The following is a 19,705-nucleotide window of genomic DNA, read 5'->3' as shown; positions in this document are numbered from 1 at the left end:
TTTTACATAGGAATATATAGGAAAAATCTTTAAAAATCTTCTTCTCAAGAACAGCAAAGCCATGATTGGTCATATTTACATGGAAGCATCCTCAGATAATGTAGATTCAAATTTGTTCAATTCATGACCCCCTCCCCCCCGAACCACTTTTTTATTTAAACTTTTCAACCTTTCAAGACTGAACTGATTTCTGCTTTTTCCTAGCCATAGTGCTCAGGTGAGCGATTTGGCCCCTGGGCCTCTTGTTACTATTTGAAATGTTAATTGAAAGGCCGGTTCCCCCCTTTTTGTTGAAGTATACCCCGGTAGTCAAATAAGGGTTTTGTAGTAGTGTATGAATAAAATTTGGTACTGAAAGAAGTTGGAACCTAACCCCCCCCCCCCCCCCCCCCCCCCCTAACGAAATAGGATTTTCGAGTTTGAACAATTTCCCTTTTTTCAGGTAAATTGAATTTTTTTTCCTCTGCCCCCCCCCCTCCACTTTCAAAAACGATGCTACGTCCCTGCTTTGATTTACTATACTGATAACTTCGAAAACTATGATCAACTATAGCATAACTTTGAAAACTTTGATGTACTATAGTGAAAACTTTGAATTACCATAGTTAACTAATGTATGTTTTTGTTAGGGTAACTTTAATTTGAAACTTTATGCGGTTAAACATTCGTATTACTTATATGAACACCTATCATACACACAGGCACTTGTTTCGTATACGGGGCACCCCTACTTATTTTTACCACAAGGTACCTAACTCAATTTCAGGCACCCCCACTTCAAGCTCGTATTTTGTTAATATACCAATCATTAACCTACTTTAAAATGACATCGTTCGCTTCGAAGGACTTTTTTCTTGTCAATTAAATCGTTTCAGACGTCTCTGGCCGAACCTCTTTATTGTAAACCACTCATTTATTCCTCGAAAATTACCTCGATACAAAATAAGACTTTAGATGGGATACAGAAACTTTCGGTTGTGGTTATAAATGTAGGATAAAACCGGAGACTTCCGAGTATTCCATTCCGAGGTCTCTGTTTTTTAAATTAATTAATTAATTAATTTTTTTTTCTTTAGCTGTAACACTGTGTAAGGGGCAGATCACTAACTGCTCGCGTCCGGATAAAATATTTCCGCCCAATTTCGCTTCGTGAAATACTCAATTTTTATCAGTTCCGGGATATATTGGTGTTGGCTCATCAGCATAATATTGATTGATAATTTAAGAAATTTGTCTGAAAATGGCCGATAGAAAGGCTGAACTTGAGCGAAAAAAGCTCAAGTTGGAGCAGATGAGAAAAGAAAGAGAGGAAAAGAATCGACAACGCAAGCTTAAAGAGGTATGAGTCACCTTGGCCACTGTTGGCTATGTTACAATCAAAGTAAAATTTATATAATACTTCAGCTACCAACATGATCAAGCAATTCAGTTCTTTATGCAAAAAGATTAAATTAGTTAAATTCCGTAAGTTATGAGAATTATGGCATCTATGTATCTTAGATGTAAGTTAAGTGCGAAGTGAAATATTTTGGCAATGCTTATGAACAGCTGATGAAAGTAATGCACAAGATTTAAAGTGTACCACCACAATGATAGACCATGGATTGCTCATTTACTTCTTGTACAGATGGTGAAGGTGTAATTTTTGATCTATATACTGAATTTCCACCCTTCTGCTATGAATCTGGGTTAATTCATTCAATGTTCAAGATAAGAAGATATAAGGGAAGTATTGAATGTGCTGTCAGGGGTATTTACATGGAGTCTAGGTCTTCACATTGCACAGAGATAAAGATTAAAAGAACTTGTCCAGGTATAGGGAGGAATTTTGTAAATAGTTTAGTATTTGGGGGGGGGGGTCATTTGTATAAGAATTGGACATTTTGAAAAAAAAACTTGTTGGTGAAACTTTCAACAACCAATTTTTTTTTTAGAGTGGAGAAGATAAGAAGTCTGGACAGAGCGGTGGCCAGACCCAAGATTTAAGAAAAGAAACTGATGAGTTGCTTGCCAATTTAGGGATCCCTGAGTCATCACGTAAATAATTAGTGCTTGTCATACTACAAGTAATCCTTACTGAAAAAAAAAAAATTATGATGATTACTCAACTTTCATTGCTGTAATTTCAATGGTGTAAATTTTTCTCTGTATTGATAAGAAAAAATGTTCTTCAGCAACACCAACCCAGCCAGTAAAACAAAGTGATCAGAAATCGCCAACCCCTTCTGAAGGTGCACCTTCTGTAGCAGCCCCCACTCAAATGTAAGTTCAAAATATTTAAAGCAAACTGTAAACAGGTGTTTGTATATATTATCAGTGTAGGAAAATTATTAACATTCAATGATTCATGTACAAATTTAGTCAACAATTAATTGTATTAGTTGTACGGTACTTTCCTGTAAATCTTTAATGATAACGTTGGATTTCTTGACTTGTATCTTTTTCTTTTTTTTTTAAACAAATATTTAAAAGGGATACTTTTGTAAAATTGTATTTTTTCAACTAGATTTTAAAATCTTAAGTATGATTTTCTTTTTATCACTACAGCACTAGTAGACAAAGAGCTAAGTTATCACTAGTAAAAGTAGCAGAGACAAACATACCTCCTCGTGAGAATGTGTCCTACAGCAAGGAGACTCAGACCGTTATTGTAGAAACTGCAGAGAAGGAAGGCAAGTATTGAGCATATACCCAGGTCATGGTAATTGCTACGTTAACACTTGTATATACATGTATGTGTTTATTACAAGTATAATTGTCTAAATCCTTGATGTCAATGTTCGGCTTAAATTTTTTTTCGAGAAACAAATTATGCATTTATAATAATGTTCTTGAAATTTCCAATGAATTCATGATAAGTTTTAATAACTTTGGTTAACCAGGACATAAATATGGAGGTAGGATTTTTAAAATTTTTGTTTCAGAAGTTAGTTGGCATATTTTGTTGCATTATTTGTAGGAATATTCAAAAGCTTTGCTTTTATGTAAATTTCAGTGCCATCTATGAATCTTGTAAATCTTTATTCATACATGTATCATGTTTTATATAATTTTAAGTAAGTGTTTCTGTTCTTCTTGGCAAAAAATGTTTGTGGTACATGTATGTTTTTTTATATTTTCATGAAACCTTTCTTTGTTTTTAACTTTGCAACATCTTTTTTATGTGATATATCATTTTGAGTATTGATTGTGAAACATAAGCTACAAATCTTTAAAAAAAAAGATTTAGTTAACAATAAAAGCCAAAGTTGAAAACTTTTAGCCAATTTGACACAATGACTTTTGTGTTGCAAATTCATTTTCAGACTTGATAGTTTAAATTGTATTAGGTTAAAATATAAAATCATACGATGAACATCTATCATGCATTTTCATCATTTTGATTTGAAAGCATGTGGAGTTGAAAATTATATTGTTTTAGAAAATATGTTATTCAGCCATGAAAACTGAATGCCCAGGCAATCTTATTTTTATTTTGAATGATATTTACATGTATGCATAGAATGGCATATTTATGACTTTAAATGTCATGGATGGAATGGGCTTAGACTGAGAATGGGAAATTTTTACAATTATTTTTGTGAAGAGTGGTCATTCTTAGGAAAAATTATAGATGCATTGAGAATGTCACAAAGTTTGATTTCAATGTGTAAAGTGGACATCATTATTATGTAGTACATGTATTTATGTTTGTTTGGTTGTTTTCATGCTTGCGCTAGCCCGAGGGCCGTGGGACTATTACGGTGAGTGGTGTTCTGGCGTTATCAGGTCGAGAAATACAAATAGCTGTATTTAGTTACCATGGTGACAAATAAAGTTTTTAGGGATGGTTTTGTTAATCAGTGAAAATGTCCTTAAAAATAATAATCTCTTTACTTAATTATTAATTATTTTTAATGCTTATTGTAGAAAATTTTATCTTTATAGGTCATATTGCTCTTTTTTTGTTGCAAATTGGTTTTAAACAATGATGATCTATATCACACTGAACATGGAAAAATAAGTGGTCCATGGCATTAAAAAGACCACTTAAGTTTTGTTGACTGTAGCCAAACACTGTAGGATTGTTCGATTGATTGATTAGGATTATTGCCAAAAGGGGAACCAAACTTAAAATGCACCTTCCATCTTAGATATGACACTGTATGGCCTTTCATTTCTCCATTGCTTGTTTTTTGTTGTCAGCTTTCTGTGCTTAACTGTTTTTATTTTGTTCCTTCATTTCCTTCATTTTCTGCCTAGCTTTTCTTCCTGGATTCTATTAAATTAATGATAATAGAAAGTTTGCCGACTGTGATAAATTTATGTGATGTTAAAGCTCAGATATTAAGTAAAATAAACCCAAATCTATCAAAAAGTAAATATACATTTAATTAATAAATAAATGCATATCTTTTTTAAAAATTTAATTTAGGTATATCTTTCTGTTAAGTTTGATATTCTTCTTATATTTTCTGAAATATATTTGCTGAAAGGAATTTGAATAAAAGCACAAAATTATTCAAGACAAAAAATAATAATTCAAATAATAGATTTGCATTCCTCAATTTTGGAATTATAACATTTAATGGTTTAAGTTATGGTGGCATTTTCTTTTTCTAGATGATCAATCTGACGAAACATGTAGCATTTCCAGTCTTGTCAGGGGTACGTTTTCTGTTAGATCTGCCACCAGACATTTTATATCTGCTGCAGAGTTATGTCCCTTTGTTGTATCTTTATTGACAATAAGGATGGCTGACCAAAAAAAAACAAAAAACAAAAAAAAACATGTCTACTCATTTTTCTATATATTGGAAGGTGTATTTTATTGCATAAAATTATTTGCCATAATGTTGATTTAAATTGGTTAGACTAAGTTCTGTTTCGGAAACCCTGATAAAATCAGAAAGGCAATTTACAACCACATTTTGATGTTGAAATAATAATTTCAAGAGATGTAACCAGTGAGTTAACAGGCTGTGGTTTTTCTTTCACTGCCACCGGGAACACTTTAATAGGTGCGTCTTCTCGCTTTAGTTCACCTCGTCATAGCCACTCCTCCCCTCATCATGGTTCCCCCAAATTTCTTCACCATGATATGGAATGGGAGGATGAATTTGAATTTTATGACGAAGGTGCAGCATTGTCCATGTTGTCGTTTGTTTCTTTTTTTTCACTATCACCAAGAAAACGGTGAAATTTCTTTCTTTTCTTTCATTTTCATTAAAGTATCTTTAGCCACTCTGACAGTATCATGATTGACATTTCTACCTCTGAATGTTGTGTTTTACTAGTAGGTCTTAGATTCTGTTGTTGCAAATTTACCATTGCACTTTGTGGATATGTCTTTTGCTTGACACTGTTGTTGTCAATTAAGTGTTGTGCGCAGTGGTTACACTGTATGTCAAATAAAGAATGTGTGTGTTTCCGGTAAAATACCAAAAAAAAAAAAAAAAAAAAAAAAAAAAAAATTAGGGTAGGTAGGTAGGCGATAACTTTTAAAAAAATTTTACATTTTATTTTGAAAGCATCAGTAAATTATTCAATTTGCTTTTTTTTTGTCATATATACATACACATGTATGGATTAACATACACAGCAAAACAAGTGTCCTCTTTAAAACACTTGGATAGACATGTTTTTACAGTATCTGAGACATGCATCTTATTGACTACACTATGAGAAAACTGTGCTTGTGAACAAAAGTACAGTTCAAAACTGGATTTAGAATGAAAATTAGTAGGGTCAGTGGGTGAAAATTAGGGTCGACTGGGTTACCAGAAACACACTTTTTTGGCCTTATAAATATCATTTAAACTATGCAATGCAACAACAGGAACATAATTTGGCTGATACTGACAGGGTTCGACACTAAATTTTTAAGGCTTTAGTCCAGCCGGACTAGTGCTTCATTACTTTTATTAGTCCGCACGCGATTTTATTAGTCCGTCCAAAAAAAAAACATCAATGTTTTTTAACAGTAATTTAACGTGAAATACGTATTATTTTTTGAAATAAAGTATTTATGTGAAATATATTATTCCACAGATTCATTGAAATCTCGCAATCAGCAAGTACGATGTTCGTATTCCTGATCTCGTTTTTTTTCCCCTTTACATTACATTCAAGGCGTCCAACATCTTTCTTAAAAGTGTCATATTAAATCATGATCGCTAAAATCTTATACTTCATATCTTTCAGTCGAAAAAATTAAGTGCTGAATTGACCCGGCATTGCGTAACTACCCGCCAAAACCTGTCGAGAATCGGACATCGGTAATTTATTCATATTGTTTTTCAGAAATTTCTATTGGTTCGTTCGGACTAATTAGCCCCATATTTTATTAGTCCGAATGAAAATGTATTAGTCTGAGACTAACGGACTAACGTTAGTGTCGAACCCTGTACTGAGGCTGTCAGAGAAACAGAACAGCTCCTGCATGTGAAAAGAAATCATTTATTTTATTCTAAGCTGTTTTGAAATGCCTTCTGTTTATTTATACTGCAGTTTTGAATGCTGCAACTTTGTTCTATTTAATGAATAATATTACTCATTATTGATTTAGTGCACTGTGTTATATTTTTGCAAGATATTTCACAAGTTGGCAAAGCTTAACATGTGTGTACTACATATATGCAGTTTCTCTATTTCATCTTTTAGAAAATTAAAAAACAATGCATGTTTTAAAATCATTTTTATGTATTCCATGTCCATGTAAGTGTTAGCATGAATAAGTGCACATGAATGAATTATCACATTTTGATATGGAAGGTGCATTTTCTGTTCATGTATATAAAATAAAGTTACATAACAAAATACTTATGCTGATACATACTTGCATTTAAAATGATAGAGTTGCATGTGAAATCAGTTGGAAGTTTCTTTTCAGTGTAGTGCTGTTGTGATTAGGAATTGCAGCTTTTTTGTGGTTTATTGTAGCTTGTATTGCATTGAGACTTGAAATGTGTTATTTTTTGGTATTATTGATATAAAAATCATAAATTTTAGAGCTTTGCATTTTCAGTCTGCAAATGCCTCATGTTTTTGAAGATGTTTGGTATATGTACATGTACTGTAATTACATTATTAGTTTTGGAAGCTACAATATGACAAATTACTAGATAGAAACAATAGAGTTTTTGAAACAATCAATCAACCATGCATTGTTTTGCCAAAAATTATAAACAGAAAAAAATGACAATCTAAAAATCATGCAAAGAAGAATAATGCTATTAGATTTTTTGTGAAAAGGGTTTATATGTGATGTAATATTATTCGTTCAATTTGATATTTCAATGTTTCCAAATACCAATCAGTTCTCTTGTTTATGAACAGCAGCGTTGAATTACTAACACTTAGTTCTTACTTATGATGACCCTCGTGGTCACTCAGATGAAGACACAGATTCAATTGATGTCCACCCTGCTGCTCCAGCCCACAAGATGCCCCATGTGGAGATGGTCCACCCCACCCAGACCCCCGCAGACATCCAGAAACAGGAAGAAAAACCAAGTAAGTTCCTGCCCCAAAATTAAAAGCAACATGTTCTCTATGCATGGTCCTTAAATACCATTGCTTAATCATGTTTATTTGTTGTTAATGATTACCCATAAATTACATCTTTACTAATAAACATTTTATACATTTACCTTGGAAATTTATTAAATTATTCATTTTTTTGAAAATATTTGTTTGAAGTTGAAACATTAAACTTAATCTGAAATGATAATTAAGAGATAAATATTTGCATGCACAAGATTTAGAACATACTTGAATAGCATGGGGCAAAAAATTAAACTTAATTACTTTTGTGTTAATCAGGTCAACCCAAAATGAAAGGTATTTCCTCATAATAATATAGAAGCTTTAGCCCCTTCTTTAGATTTAATTTTCTAATTTTACTCCCAACCCTTTAATATCTGGAGCATGAATGTTGGTGTAAATATACTTTGTATTTTACATCAGAAATGGTGAACATGGCTGCTACAACTTCACTAATGAGCATAAGAGCAATCATTTGAATTTGTGTTCGCAGCAAAGTTATGTCTGAAAAAAAAAACATTAATGAATTGATTTGCTATATTGCTTTCTATGCTCTTCATAAATGTTGCCACTGGAAAAAGAAAAAAATCAGTAGCTAATTTTCAGTCATTTTCCGTTTATTCCTATTATTTGTTACTTCATTAATGATTCAAGCATCATATGCATTTTTTTTATCAGTTAAGAAAATTATTTAAAGTGGAATGACCATAAAAAATCTCATTTCTTTCTAGATATACTAAATATATCTTTTATGTGGTCTGTATATTCTTCATGAGTTAAAAGTTAAAAATTTTCCTAATATTGTATGTGCTTCTCTCTGCAGTAATATACGTATCTGTCTTAATTCATAAAATTCCATTTCAACAAACATGTCTCTTTTATCTGGACTGCTTCTTCTCTTAATAAAATTATCTAGATAATAGAATTGTTTGGACTATTGAGTCTTTCCTTCAAAGGATTTTAATAATGTGATGAAAACAGGAAATATGTTGTCCTCCAAGGTCAGGCATGGCCAATTCTAAAAATCTTGCAATATAAAACTCTTATATGACAAAAACTTGTATTGTAAGAGCATCAGGTGGTCATACTAAGCACAAAGGTTGCTTGCAACAAAGAGCTCAACAAAAAGCCATGGTTGTTTGAAGAGGCCAAAGTCACATGGGGCATATGTTGAACATTCTGGACTGTGGAAGCTCCTACTTTCATATTTGACACAAAGTTTGCTCATGATCAGAGGAGTTACAACCTTTAACAAATTAAAAGTACATGTTAAGAAGTTTCTGGCTATAGGAATTTTCAGTTTAATTTCATTTGGAAGAAGGCAGAGGTCTTTCTTAGGAAATTTTAATGTAAGCTATTTCTTTAGTTCCCACAGGGGGGTGGGGGGTTATAAGTAAGTCCCAAGTTCTAGTTTGCATTCAGACACTGGTGTATGTTCTACAATAAAAAATATTTTCATGGATTCCAAGTATAAGTCATATAAAAAAAGGGGGGGGGCTTATGCAAACTTAACACAGCACTTACAAGCCCTGTGGTAAGTAATTGAATATTCATAAAACTTTTTTAAGAAATGCAGAAAGTTTCTGGGTATAAAATTTAGTATTACGAATTACATGTAATGATCTGAGTGTTACATTTTAAGTAACAGATACTAAACTGAGTGATATATGTTCAGAGTAACTGATCTAAGCATTATATGATTGTTAGTTATTGAGCTGAGTGTTATATTGATAGTTATAGAGCTGAGTGAGGAAGAGAAGAAACAAATCATGATGACAGAGGAATTCCAGAGTTTTTTCAGCAAGACAACACGGGTTGTGGAGCGAGCTTTGGATGAGGACATTGATATTTTCGTAGATTATGCTGGAGGGGATGGGGAGGATATGGAGAGGTATGCATTTTGAGAGAATGGGTGGAAAAGGTTTCAGTCAGTGTAGTTGATTAAAGAGGATAAGTATGAAAGGATTCTCGACATAGGTTAACTCAAAGTCTCATGGCTTGATGTTAGAAATGGAGAATAGGAACATTGTTGTAAGAAAAGCTTGTAATCAAGTTTTAGAGAATGCATAGGTAATTAGCTCACCTGAGCCGAAGGCTCAAGTGTGCTTTTCTGATCGAAATTTGTCTGTTGTCTGTCGTCGTCATTGTCATAAACTTTTCACATTTTCATCTTCTCAAGAACCACTGGGCCAATTTCAGCCAAACCTGCCACAAAGTATCCTTGGGTAAAGGGGATGCAGCTTTGTTCAAATGAAGGGCCACACCTTCTTCCATTCATGAAAAATTAATGGCATCATTTAAAAATCTTCCTCTCAAGAACTACTGTGCTTGAAAATATGAAATTTATATGGAAGCATCCTCAGGTAGTGTAGATTCAAGTTTGTACAAATCATGACCCCTGGGGTAGGGTGGGGCCACAGTGGGCTATCAAAGTTTTACGTAGGAATATATATGAAAAATCTTCTTCTCAAGAACAACAAAGCCATGATTAGTCATATTTATATAGAAGCATCCGCAGGTAGTGTAGATTCAGGTTTGTTCGAATCATGACCCCAGTGGGTAAGGTGTGGCCACAATGGGCGATCAAAGTTTTACATAGGAATACACAGGAAAAATCTTTAAAAATCTTCTTCTCAAGAACAACAAAGCCATGATTGGTCATATTTATATGGAAGCATCCTCAGGAAGAGTAGATTCAACTTTGTTCAAATTATATCCCCCGGGGGTAGGATGTGGCAACAATTGGCGATCAAAGTTTTACATAGGAGTACATAGTAAAAATCTTTAATAATCTTCTTCTCAAGAACAGCAAAGCCTTGATTAGTCATATTTATTTGGAGGCTTCTACAGGTAGTGTAGATTTAAGTTTGTTTAAATCATGACCCCTGGGGGTAGGGTGGGGCCACAATGGGTGATCAAAAGTTTTACATAGGAGGACATAGAAAAAATTCTTTAAAAATCTTCTTCTCAAGAACAGCAAAGCCATGATTAGTCATATGTAAATGGAAGCATCCTCAGGTAATTTAGATTCAAATTTGTACAAATCATGACCCCCCAGGAGAATAGAGGTGCCATAACAGGGGATCATAGTTATACAATGGATATATCAATAAAAATTTTCCTCTTAAGAACAGCAAAGCCATTGTTTGTTATATTAATTCAAAAGCATCCCTATGAAGTATAGATTCAAGTTAGTTAAAATCCCCCCCCCCCCCCCCCCAAAAAAAAAACCCAGTTTTTATATTTAAACTTTTCAAGACTGAACTGAATTCTGCTTTTTCCTAACCAGAGTGCTCAGGTGAGTGATGTGGTCCCTGGGACCTCTTGTTAAGTAATTGTGAGGAAAAAAACTGGATTGCTCAGTATTAGCACACAAACTGGGTAGATGATAAAAACAGGTACGTGTAGGTTTAGTGCTTCATTAAGAAAAGTGAAAGGACCATGAATTAGAGAAGAGATAACAATCTGCTTAGCTTTATGTAAGTGTGACAAAAAAACGAAAGTTTGATGTGCTTACAAAAAGTGCATAACCTAGTACCATGAATAATTGTTGTTCGAGCAGGGGGGTACTGTATGTAATGGCACTTTCCTGGATTTCTACTGCACATGACTATGACCCTAGATTACAGTTAACATGAATCAGATCAAAGAAATATTTGTTGGTTTTTACATTAAAGTGACTTGCGAGCAGGAGAAAGACTGAAACTTCAGAGGAATTTCTTTGATGAGAGATGGTCCAAACATCGCACGGTAACCAGCCTAGACTGGTCTAAACAGGTACTAGCAATGTGTGCTTCTTTTATCTTATACAACATATAGTGGCAGTATAGATCCATGTACAGTATTTTCTGTACTTACTGGAAGAAATTTTATGTGAAAAATGGTAGCAAAAAAAGAAGCTTTTTTTCACAAAGGAGAATTTAAGAGAAATAGAAAAAAATGTGTTTGAACAAACATTAATTCTTCTTATAGCACCCAGAGCTGTTGGTGGCTTCATACAATGCTAATGAAGATTCTCCTAATGACCCTGATGGAGTGACTCTCATCTGGAATTCTAGATTTAAAAAGACCACTCCTGAATATGTCTTCCATTGCCAGGTAACAGCATTAAAAAATAAAAAATCAAAAAAAAAATTAGTCTTAGCATTTGATAGGAGTCAAATCCTTTTCTTTTAACTTTTAGGAAACTTCTTTTTTCAAAAATGTACTTTGAATTTTGAAATTTAAATGACATTTTAAACACCTTCTTCTCCCACAAATAAAAAAGAACAAAACAAAACATTATGTTGATAAACACATGTGGTTCGGACTATTAGTCATTTTAAAATTGTAATAATTCACATTTGTTTTAATCACAGTCCCCTGTGATGTCAAGCTGTTTTGCTGAGTTCCACCCTAACCTTGTGGTGGGAGGGACCTACTCGGGTCAGATTGTGCTGTGGGACAACAGGGTCAACAAGAGAACCCCCATACAGAGGACTCCCCTCTCAGCAGCTGCCCACACTGTAAGATTCCATGAACAATAAAGACGTAACTGTATAGGTGCTAACTTAAACTTTTATAATGTTGATGAGTACAGTAAAACACGTTTAAAGCAAACACTCTTATACTGAATTGACGCATGCAGTAAAGTGATTTTTATTTCCTGTATATTGTGAACTTAATGAATAGGCCTATAATGAAAAATTGTCCATCCCTTGCACTTCATTATGAGTGTTTTACTGCATATGCACCAAATTGGTTTCAATTAACCTTATTTTATCTGTAACCAAGGACAATATTTTTATATATACAGAACTAATTTTTGGAAAAATTTTTCTGGCTTAAGATAGAAGATATTCTATTTTTAGCACCCTGTGTACTGTATTAATGTTGTGGGGACACAGAATGCCCATAATCTGATCAGTGTGTCCACTGATGGTAAAATGTGTTCCTGGAGTCTGGACATGCTGTCACAGCCACAGGTAAAACTTACACATCTGTGTTAAAGCTATTAAGTCTCCCATCCTTATACATGTACTATAAAAAAGAAAATGTAAGTAAGTTAACTATATACAATATATATAAGTATATAGAGCTGTAAGTCCTCGTGGACTTGAAATGTAAGTAAATCTATATGCTAATACAATTATAAATACCATATTGTACATGAAAATTGTAAAGAAAAACATTACAAAGGAAAGTGAAGTATGACAGTTCAATGTAAGCAATTTATGTGAACATTAAGTAAATGTGTAATATAATTGTGCACAACAGGACAGTATGGAGCTTCAACACAAACAAAGTAAAGCTGTGGCGGTCACCTGTTTTTCGTTTTTATCTGGGGACGTTAATAACTTTGTAGTGGGCAGTGAGGATTGTACTGTGTACACAGCCTGCAGACACGGAGGGTAAGAATGTATAAGATACACACTGGTTTATGCAAAGGAATGTTCACAATGATTTTTTGCAAAGGAGTGTTCAGTTATAGTAATGTACAGAATCTTTCTTGAATACAGGTATTCCAGAAAATTCTAAATCTAGATTGCAAAGGTTTTTTTTTCTTTGACAGTAAGACTGGTATTAATGAGGCCTTTGAGGGACACATGGGGCCCATCACGGGGATAGACTGTCACAATGTGCCAGGTCAGATTGACTTCTCCCCCTACTTCCTCACCTCCAGCTTTGATTGGACACTCAAGCTCTGGAGCATTAAGGTGGGTAGATAAAACTGTAGGAGGGGTAAATAAAATAAATAAAAAATGTGGTAGTGTCAGATACATGGCTTCCTACTAGCTTGGGCTAGTGGGTTAACCCTTTAGCTCAATTGGTAGAGCACTGGACTGGCAAGCCAGAGGCCCCGGGTTCAATCCCCAGCAGAGGCACAAAATGTCTCTGTTACATTTGGCGCCCAACGTGGGGTCCGGGTGTTCTCTGGCGGGTGAAAGTGATTGCCCCCAGAACTTCGCCCCACAGGCATTGGCACTCCAAAAGAGATGAGGACATCTCATTCTCTGGAGAGGGACAATGTGGTAGTGTCAGATACATGGCTTCCTACTAGCTTGGGCTAGTGGGTTAACCCTTTAGCTCAATTGGTAGAGCACTGGACTTGCAAGCCAGAGGCCCCAGGTTCAATCCCCAGCAGAGGCACAAAATGTCTCTGTTACATTTTGATGTAAATAATTCCATGTGGATTTATTCAGTAAATGAAATGCTGTAAAGAAATAAATACGACAATTTAACCGAATTAATGTAATCCTGAAATATAATAATTAATATATGAAATAAATCACCCTATCACACTAGAAACAGTATTCAGACTGACAAACTCGGAACAGAAACAATATTCAGACTGACAAACTCGGAACAGAAACAATATTCAGACTGACAAACTCTGAAGCATTAAAGATTGGAATATAAAACTACAGGGAAGGAAATTAAACTGTGGAGCATTAAGATGTGTGGATAAACTAACGATTGAACTTGTTAAGCAAAGTTTAGAGCAGAAAATGTTAGCTGTAAAACTAAATGAAGACACTAAACCTCTGAGTGCAGTTTGGTAGAGAATGGTTTAGAGTTCTGAAGCTTTGAGGTGGCCTCTGAAGCATTAAGGTTAATATTTGAAACTGAGATAAATTGGCATTGTTACAGACTAAATTCTAGTTTCTTGTTATTTGTGGTGAACTTGGTTAATTTTAAAATGTTAGGTGTATAAAATTAGTTTTATGAAAGTCTTCCAATGTTAGTAAATCAATTTAAACATACATGTATCTATAATATGTAATTTATCCTATATATGTAAAAGCATTTCAACGGATTTGTAAGATTTTAACTTCGGAAATTTTATTTTACAGGATCAAAAATTCTTACATTCCTTTGAGGATAACAGTGATTACGTATATGATGTCCAGTGGTCACCTGTCCACCCTGCATTGTTTGCCAGTGTAGACGGTGATGGACGTCTAGACCTGTGGAATCTCAATAATGAAACTGAGGTGAACTAATTATGTTTTTATTACCATTATGTCTATGTACAAGCCACTTTAAGTCATTTTCACATGAACTTCAAATACGAGTTTCACAAGGTTGTGAATGTCTGAGCACTAAAGAATACATGAAAATGGTGAGCATAGCAGGAAATAATCTTACAGAAGATATGAGATTCAGATAATTATGTCACTGGATTATATCTTGAAAATAAAGTCATGCAAAATACGTGGATGTTATTTATGTGATATCATTCATATTTTCATTGTATGCTGTCAGCATACAGAAAGAATTTGAACCCTGAAATTTTTATATAATGATTATTTAGATATTGGAAAATATGCTGAATTAAGGAATTTCCTAGTATATGTTGTATATTTTAAGTAACATCTTTTGTTTATAAATGTACATGTAGGTTCCTACAGCATCAGTTGTAGTGGAGGGGGGCGTGGCCCTTAATCACTGTAGATGGCATGGAAGTGGAACAAACATTGCTGTAGGGGATGATGTCGGAAGGATTCACATTTATGATGTGGCTGAGGTAAAACATGATTAAGTCTAATGCTAGTTCAAATTCAGGAAGTGATGTCAGACCAGGTAGACATTTTATGATGTTGAAAGTTAATTACATGTATGCTCTTGAACTTTGGTTACCTGGGTTATTTTTAACTGTTGGATGGGACTTTCTAAAAAAAAAAAAAAAAAAAACATACATGTATAATTGTTCAAGTCATGTTTCTGATTTTCTGAGTTTCTTTTTCACATCAGCATATTTTGTAGCACCTGCAGTACATCTAAAATTCAAGAGAAATAAGTTGTATTTGTGTGCTTTTTGCAGGGGGGGGGGGGGGGGGGTCAAACAATCTTGGCTTAATATCATGAATTTATTGTTTAAAAGGAGCACACATGTTATTACAAATCAAATATTTTTATTCATTTGATTTATAACAAGATAAAATAATTCAGGAAACAGTGTTGGATAAATTATTATGTTTGGTTTTTTAGAACACGGCCAATCCTAAGATGGACGAGTGGTCACGCTTTGTTAGAACTCTCCAGGAATTAAAACAGCAGGCAGTGGAGCGTGAAGAGGAGTCTTCTTTAGGATCAATTTCCATGACCTCCCCGCTAAGATGAACAATCCTCTGAACTGAAAATTTTCTCTAGACCAAACAAATAATTTGGTAAATTTTGATGGTGGAAGTGCTATATACATGTATGTGAACATTTTGCTTGACATGATGGTGACAGTGAATGTGAAGCTTAATTTACATGTATTTCAGGACAGTGTGCAATAATTGATTTAAAAATATATTTACAAAATAAAATAATGTATTCTAAATAAAATAAATGTACAGTATGTTCATTGTAACTTAAATGTCGGAAAATAAAAACACCTGATTCATCATCTGATTTATAAATATTATGCATGTGTTAGAATGTTATAAATATTATGCATGTGTTAGAATATGTGTGTGTTTGTTTATAACTGTATTTGATTTTTGGTTTTTCATACATTTTCCATGTGAACATTTACATTTCGATGTTAGCAATCATGCATAAGCTTTTATATTCTCTATTGAGAAGTTGACAGCTCATTAGTACTCCCCTTGAGAGGGTTGATAACAAGCCTTCGACTTCTCAGTAGAGAATAAGGCTTTTATGCTTCGAAGTCTGGTACAGTTCAGCTGCCCAAACGTTCCTCAGGCCAACTAAGAATCACAGCTGATTAAGCTGTGAGAATAAAATGACTTTTGATTCAGATTATAATCTTTCCCTTTCTTTCTTTTTTTTTTTAATTTGAATTATATTCTTACAAGTAAAACATGTTTTGTGATTGCTTTAATGATAATTAATTGTACAGTTTTATTTGATGTTGAATAATATTCTTTTCTGATTGAATAAGGAATCAATGGCAGTTAAACATAAACAAGAGATCCATGGTCCACAACACTCACCTGAATTACTTTAGCCCTGCTGTTCCTCAGAAGATTTTAAAAAGATTTTTATATTCCCTTGAAAAATTATGACCCCAGCTTAAATCTAAGGGGACTTTGAATCCACACACCATGAATACTTCAATATCATTGTAACAAACATGGCCTTGCAGTTATGGAGAAGAAAATTCTTTTCCTGTATACATACATTATTTGAAATTTGATCCTGGTTTTAGCCAACTCTTGCTCAAGGTCCATAATTTAGAAAAATTAAATTCATACAACATGGGAATGTTTGCAAATTAATGGTTCTATTGTGTTTCTTATTAAGAAGATTTTTTAAAAAAATTCTTAATTATAGTTCTATGCAAAAATTGGATCCCTAATTGTGGCCTGTCGCTACCCTAAACAGATCAGAATCTACACTACCTCAGGAATGATCAAATGGTTCTTAATTTAGAAAAATATTTTGCACATATATTTCAATGTAAAAAATTTGTCCCTTATTGTGGCCCCATCCTAACCCTGGGGGCCATTTGAAATATTTAGAATCTACGTTATGTATAGAAGCTTCCAAATAACTTTCAACTTTTCTAGTCCAATGGTTCTTGAGAGAAAAAATTTAAAAGATTTTCCCCATATATGCCAATATTAAAAAAATTAAATCTTTTAATTTGGCCCCGTCCTACCCCCAGGGTTCAAGATTTTAATGATTTACCGTCTATATTATGTAGGAAGCTTTCATATAAGGTTTCATCTTTCTAGTCCAGTGGTTCTTGAGAAGATTTTAAAAGATTTTTCTTGCATATTTCATTGTAAAACTTTGATCCCTTATCATGACCTCATCTTACCTCTGGGGATCATGATTTGAATAATTTAGAATCTAAACTTCCTCCCAGTGGTTCTAGAGAAGATTTTTTAATGACCCCATTTTTTGGCTTTTCTTAACTACGTGTTATCTCCACTTGGAAGAAGGCTTGATCCTTCATTTGAACAATTTAGAACTCCCTTTAAACAAGGATATTTTGTGCCAACTTTGGTTAAAATTGGACCAATGGTTCTTGAGAAGAAGTTGAAAAAGTGAAAAGTTTATAGACGGACAGACCGATGGGCGCTGGACAACGGGTGATCAGAAAATCTCACTTGCGCTATCGGCTCAGGTGAGCAAAAAATGATAAGATTATGTATTGAACAAGCCTCTTTCAAATATGCTCTTTTGCGAGGGGATGATCCGTTTTGCGGTACCCTTGTTACAATGAGATTGAACAAGAACTTGGTATGTTGTTAAAGGTTTTTTTATTATTATTTTTGTGTGGTCGCCTGCATGGTGCAGTGGTATAAGTGTGTTATACTCTTGAGTCGCGAAGTAAGATGATCCTTACATCCGTGGTTGGAATCCATATGACGGTAAATGTACAAATTGTCGTTGGCGACAATATTTAGCCACCATCTGCACGTCGTCTATCGATACATATTTATGGAACACATCAGCTGCCTTATGTGGAGAACTTTCATTATATGCTGATACTTTCAACATTATATGCTCATATATGTATCATCATATATTTACATTCACTGAATATTTTCTCCTTTATTTCTAAAGAAAACCATTCAAGTGCCGTTTACCAGTTCATGAACAACACTAGGCATATCACCTGTACAGATTTCTTGATCAGTGGCTATTCCATCAATGAAACATATCAATAATACAATAATTAATCTTTTTTATCCTACTTTAAATGATTATTTATACAGATATGTAAATACATGTATATAAAATTATAAACAATAAAATGTCTTTCTTTGGTTGTTAGCACGGAAATAAACCGTTCTTGCTGTCTGACACGAGGTTTAAAAATATAAAAGGGTTTTTAGGATAAAAGTAAAAAAGAAATCTTTTCCTTTCACCGAAAATCCTCTTAGTACTATAATGATTTTATTTACATAATGCATATGTGCATTGTAATGCAGATTGTTTTAAATTAATCATTACCATTTACAAATTTTGTCTCTATGATGTTACATGGCTTGAGGAGGGCGGTATGCGCGACAGAGGCAACCTTGTAACAGTTTTTAAGCACACATTTTGCATGGCTCTCTGTTTTTTATTGAATGGCACTACTGCTTAATGGAATGGTTGTAATTTTCCCAGAATCATGGCTAAGGCCTGTTATTAGGTGAACATTTACTCAAATTACACTGATGGCCCAACGGTAAATCATTTAACACTATCCATTAAAAAGCGTTAAGTGTATTATAAATCTGAATAGTAGAGTAGAACCATGCAACAAGTAAAGCTTAGGTAAGGTAAGTTAGGTAATCTGTAGATTTAATAACCGTACGCATTTGAATAAAGCACCAAACGATCATTCATATGCAGTGAGAAAATATGACATACCGTGCAATGCGTAGAACAACGAGGGAGTCATGATGCAAATGCATTTTGGCTAACATTCAACGCAACGACACGATATCTGAACAGGACACAAATTATAAAATATAAAATTTAAGTAAACTGATTGCATAAGTGAATGTCAAACCCTTGTTACATACTTGGTCAAATAAAGAATATTTTATAGACCTCCTCTCAGCATGTGGATAATTTAGATACTTTTCATAACGGTACAAAAAATATCCAACTGGGATTTCAAGCTGACATATCATCTTCCTTGCACGTTAGTAAACATATAAGTATTATTGAGAGTAAGGAGGTTGGGAGGGGCAGAGTGGGGAGGGAGAGAGTGGGTGGAAGGAGGTTGGAGGGAGTGGAGAGGGAGAGAATGGGGGGAATATTTAACAATATTTAGCGATTAGCGGATTCCAGTAAAAGTCCCTCTAAGCCTCTTTCTTTACTCCTACTAAAATATTAACAGCAGTGAAGGAGAAACTTCAGGAGTATTGTGCAACAATATATTCGAGGAGTGGTGTTAATCAGATGTGGATACTTAAATATTCAAAGGAACTTTTGGAACATTTACAATCACAAAGTTTTACCAAAAACATAAAAACGTACGACTTTCCAACTCTATATACAACCATTCCCGACAAAAAGTTAAAATCCAGGCTTTTTGACATAATTGACAGCTGCTTTTTCAATAAATATGGAACTCGTAAATTTACTTACCTTGATTCGTTACGCATGAACAATTTCTAAAACGAGTTAAGTTATTGACAAACAAGTTGATGAAACAAGAATATCAACAGTCTCGTTTAAAGTTATCATTTTGCAAGTTATATGGTCGATACAATGACCTTGACAGCAAAAAAAAAATCTATCA

At 33.8% G+C, this 19,705-nt stretch overlaps 1 protein-coding gene across 7 annotated transcripts; it reads left to right on the top strand.

The window, feature by feature from the left end:
• The first annotated feature begins 1,182 nt into the window (after window positions 1–1,182).
• LOC133187985 (cytoplasmic dynein 1 intermediate chain 2-like) lies at window positions 1,183–15,896 on the top strand. 7 transcript variants are annotated; one of them, XM_061323379.1, is made up of 20 exons: window positions 1,183–1,339; window positions 1,935–2,037; window positions 2,175–2,262; window positions 2,548–2,672; window positions 2,883–2,897; window positions 3,720–3,743; window positions 4,603–4,647; window positions 5,001–5,117; window positions 7,375–7,494; window positions 7,804–7,821; window positions 9,259–9,415; window positions 11,202–11,301; window positions 11,497–11,622; window positions 11,883–12,029; window positions 12,375–12,488; window positions 12,781–12,914; window positions 13,076–13,220; window positions 14,358–14,498; window positions 14,906–15,031; window positions 15,496–15,896. In XM_061323379.1, the coding sequence occupies exons 1-20, from the start codon at window positions 1,241–1,243 to the stop codon at window positions 15,625–15,627; spliced, it is 2,076 nt and encodes a 691-aa protein (XP_061179363.1). In that variant the 5' UTR covers window positions 1,183–1,240; the 3' UTR covers window positions 15,628–15,896. The 7 variants fall into 7 exon arrangements, with proteins under 7 accessions (XP_061179363.1, XP_061179370.1, XP_061179378.1 ...); XM_061323386.1 differs by lacking the exon at window positions 3,720–3,743; XM_061323394.1 differs by lacking the exon at window positions 4,603–4,647.
• The last annotated feature ends 3,809 nt before the right edge of the window (window positions 15,897–19,705 follow it).

The sequence above is a fragment of the Saccostrea echinata genome, unplaced genomic scaffold (assembly GCF_033153115.1).
Source record: "Saccostrea echinata isolate AGI-Se365-2 ecotype Australia unplaced genomic scaffold, CSIRO_AGI_Sech_v1 ptg000001l, whole genome shotgun sequence".
NCBI classification, from domain to species: domain Eukaryota; kingdom Metazoa; phylum Mollusca; class Bivalvia; order Ostreida; family Ostreidae; genus Saccostrea; species Saccostrea echinata.
This window is presented reverse-complemented; position numbering and strand designations above follow the sequence as displayed.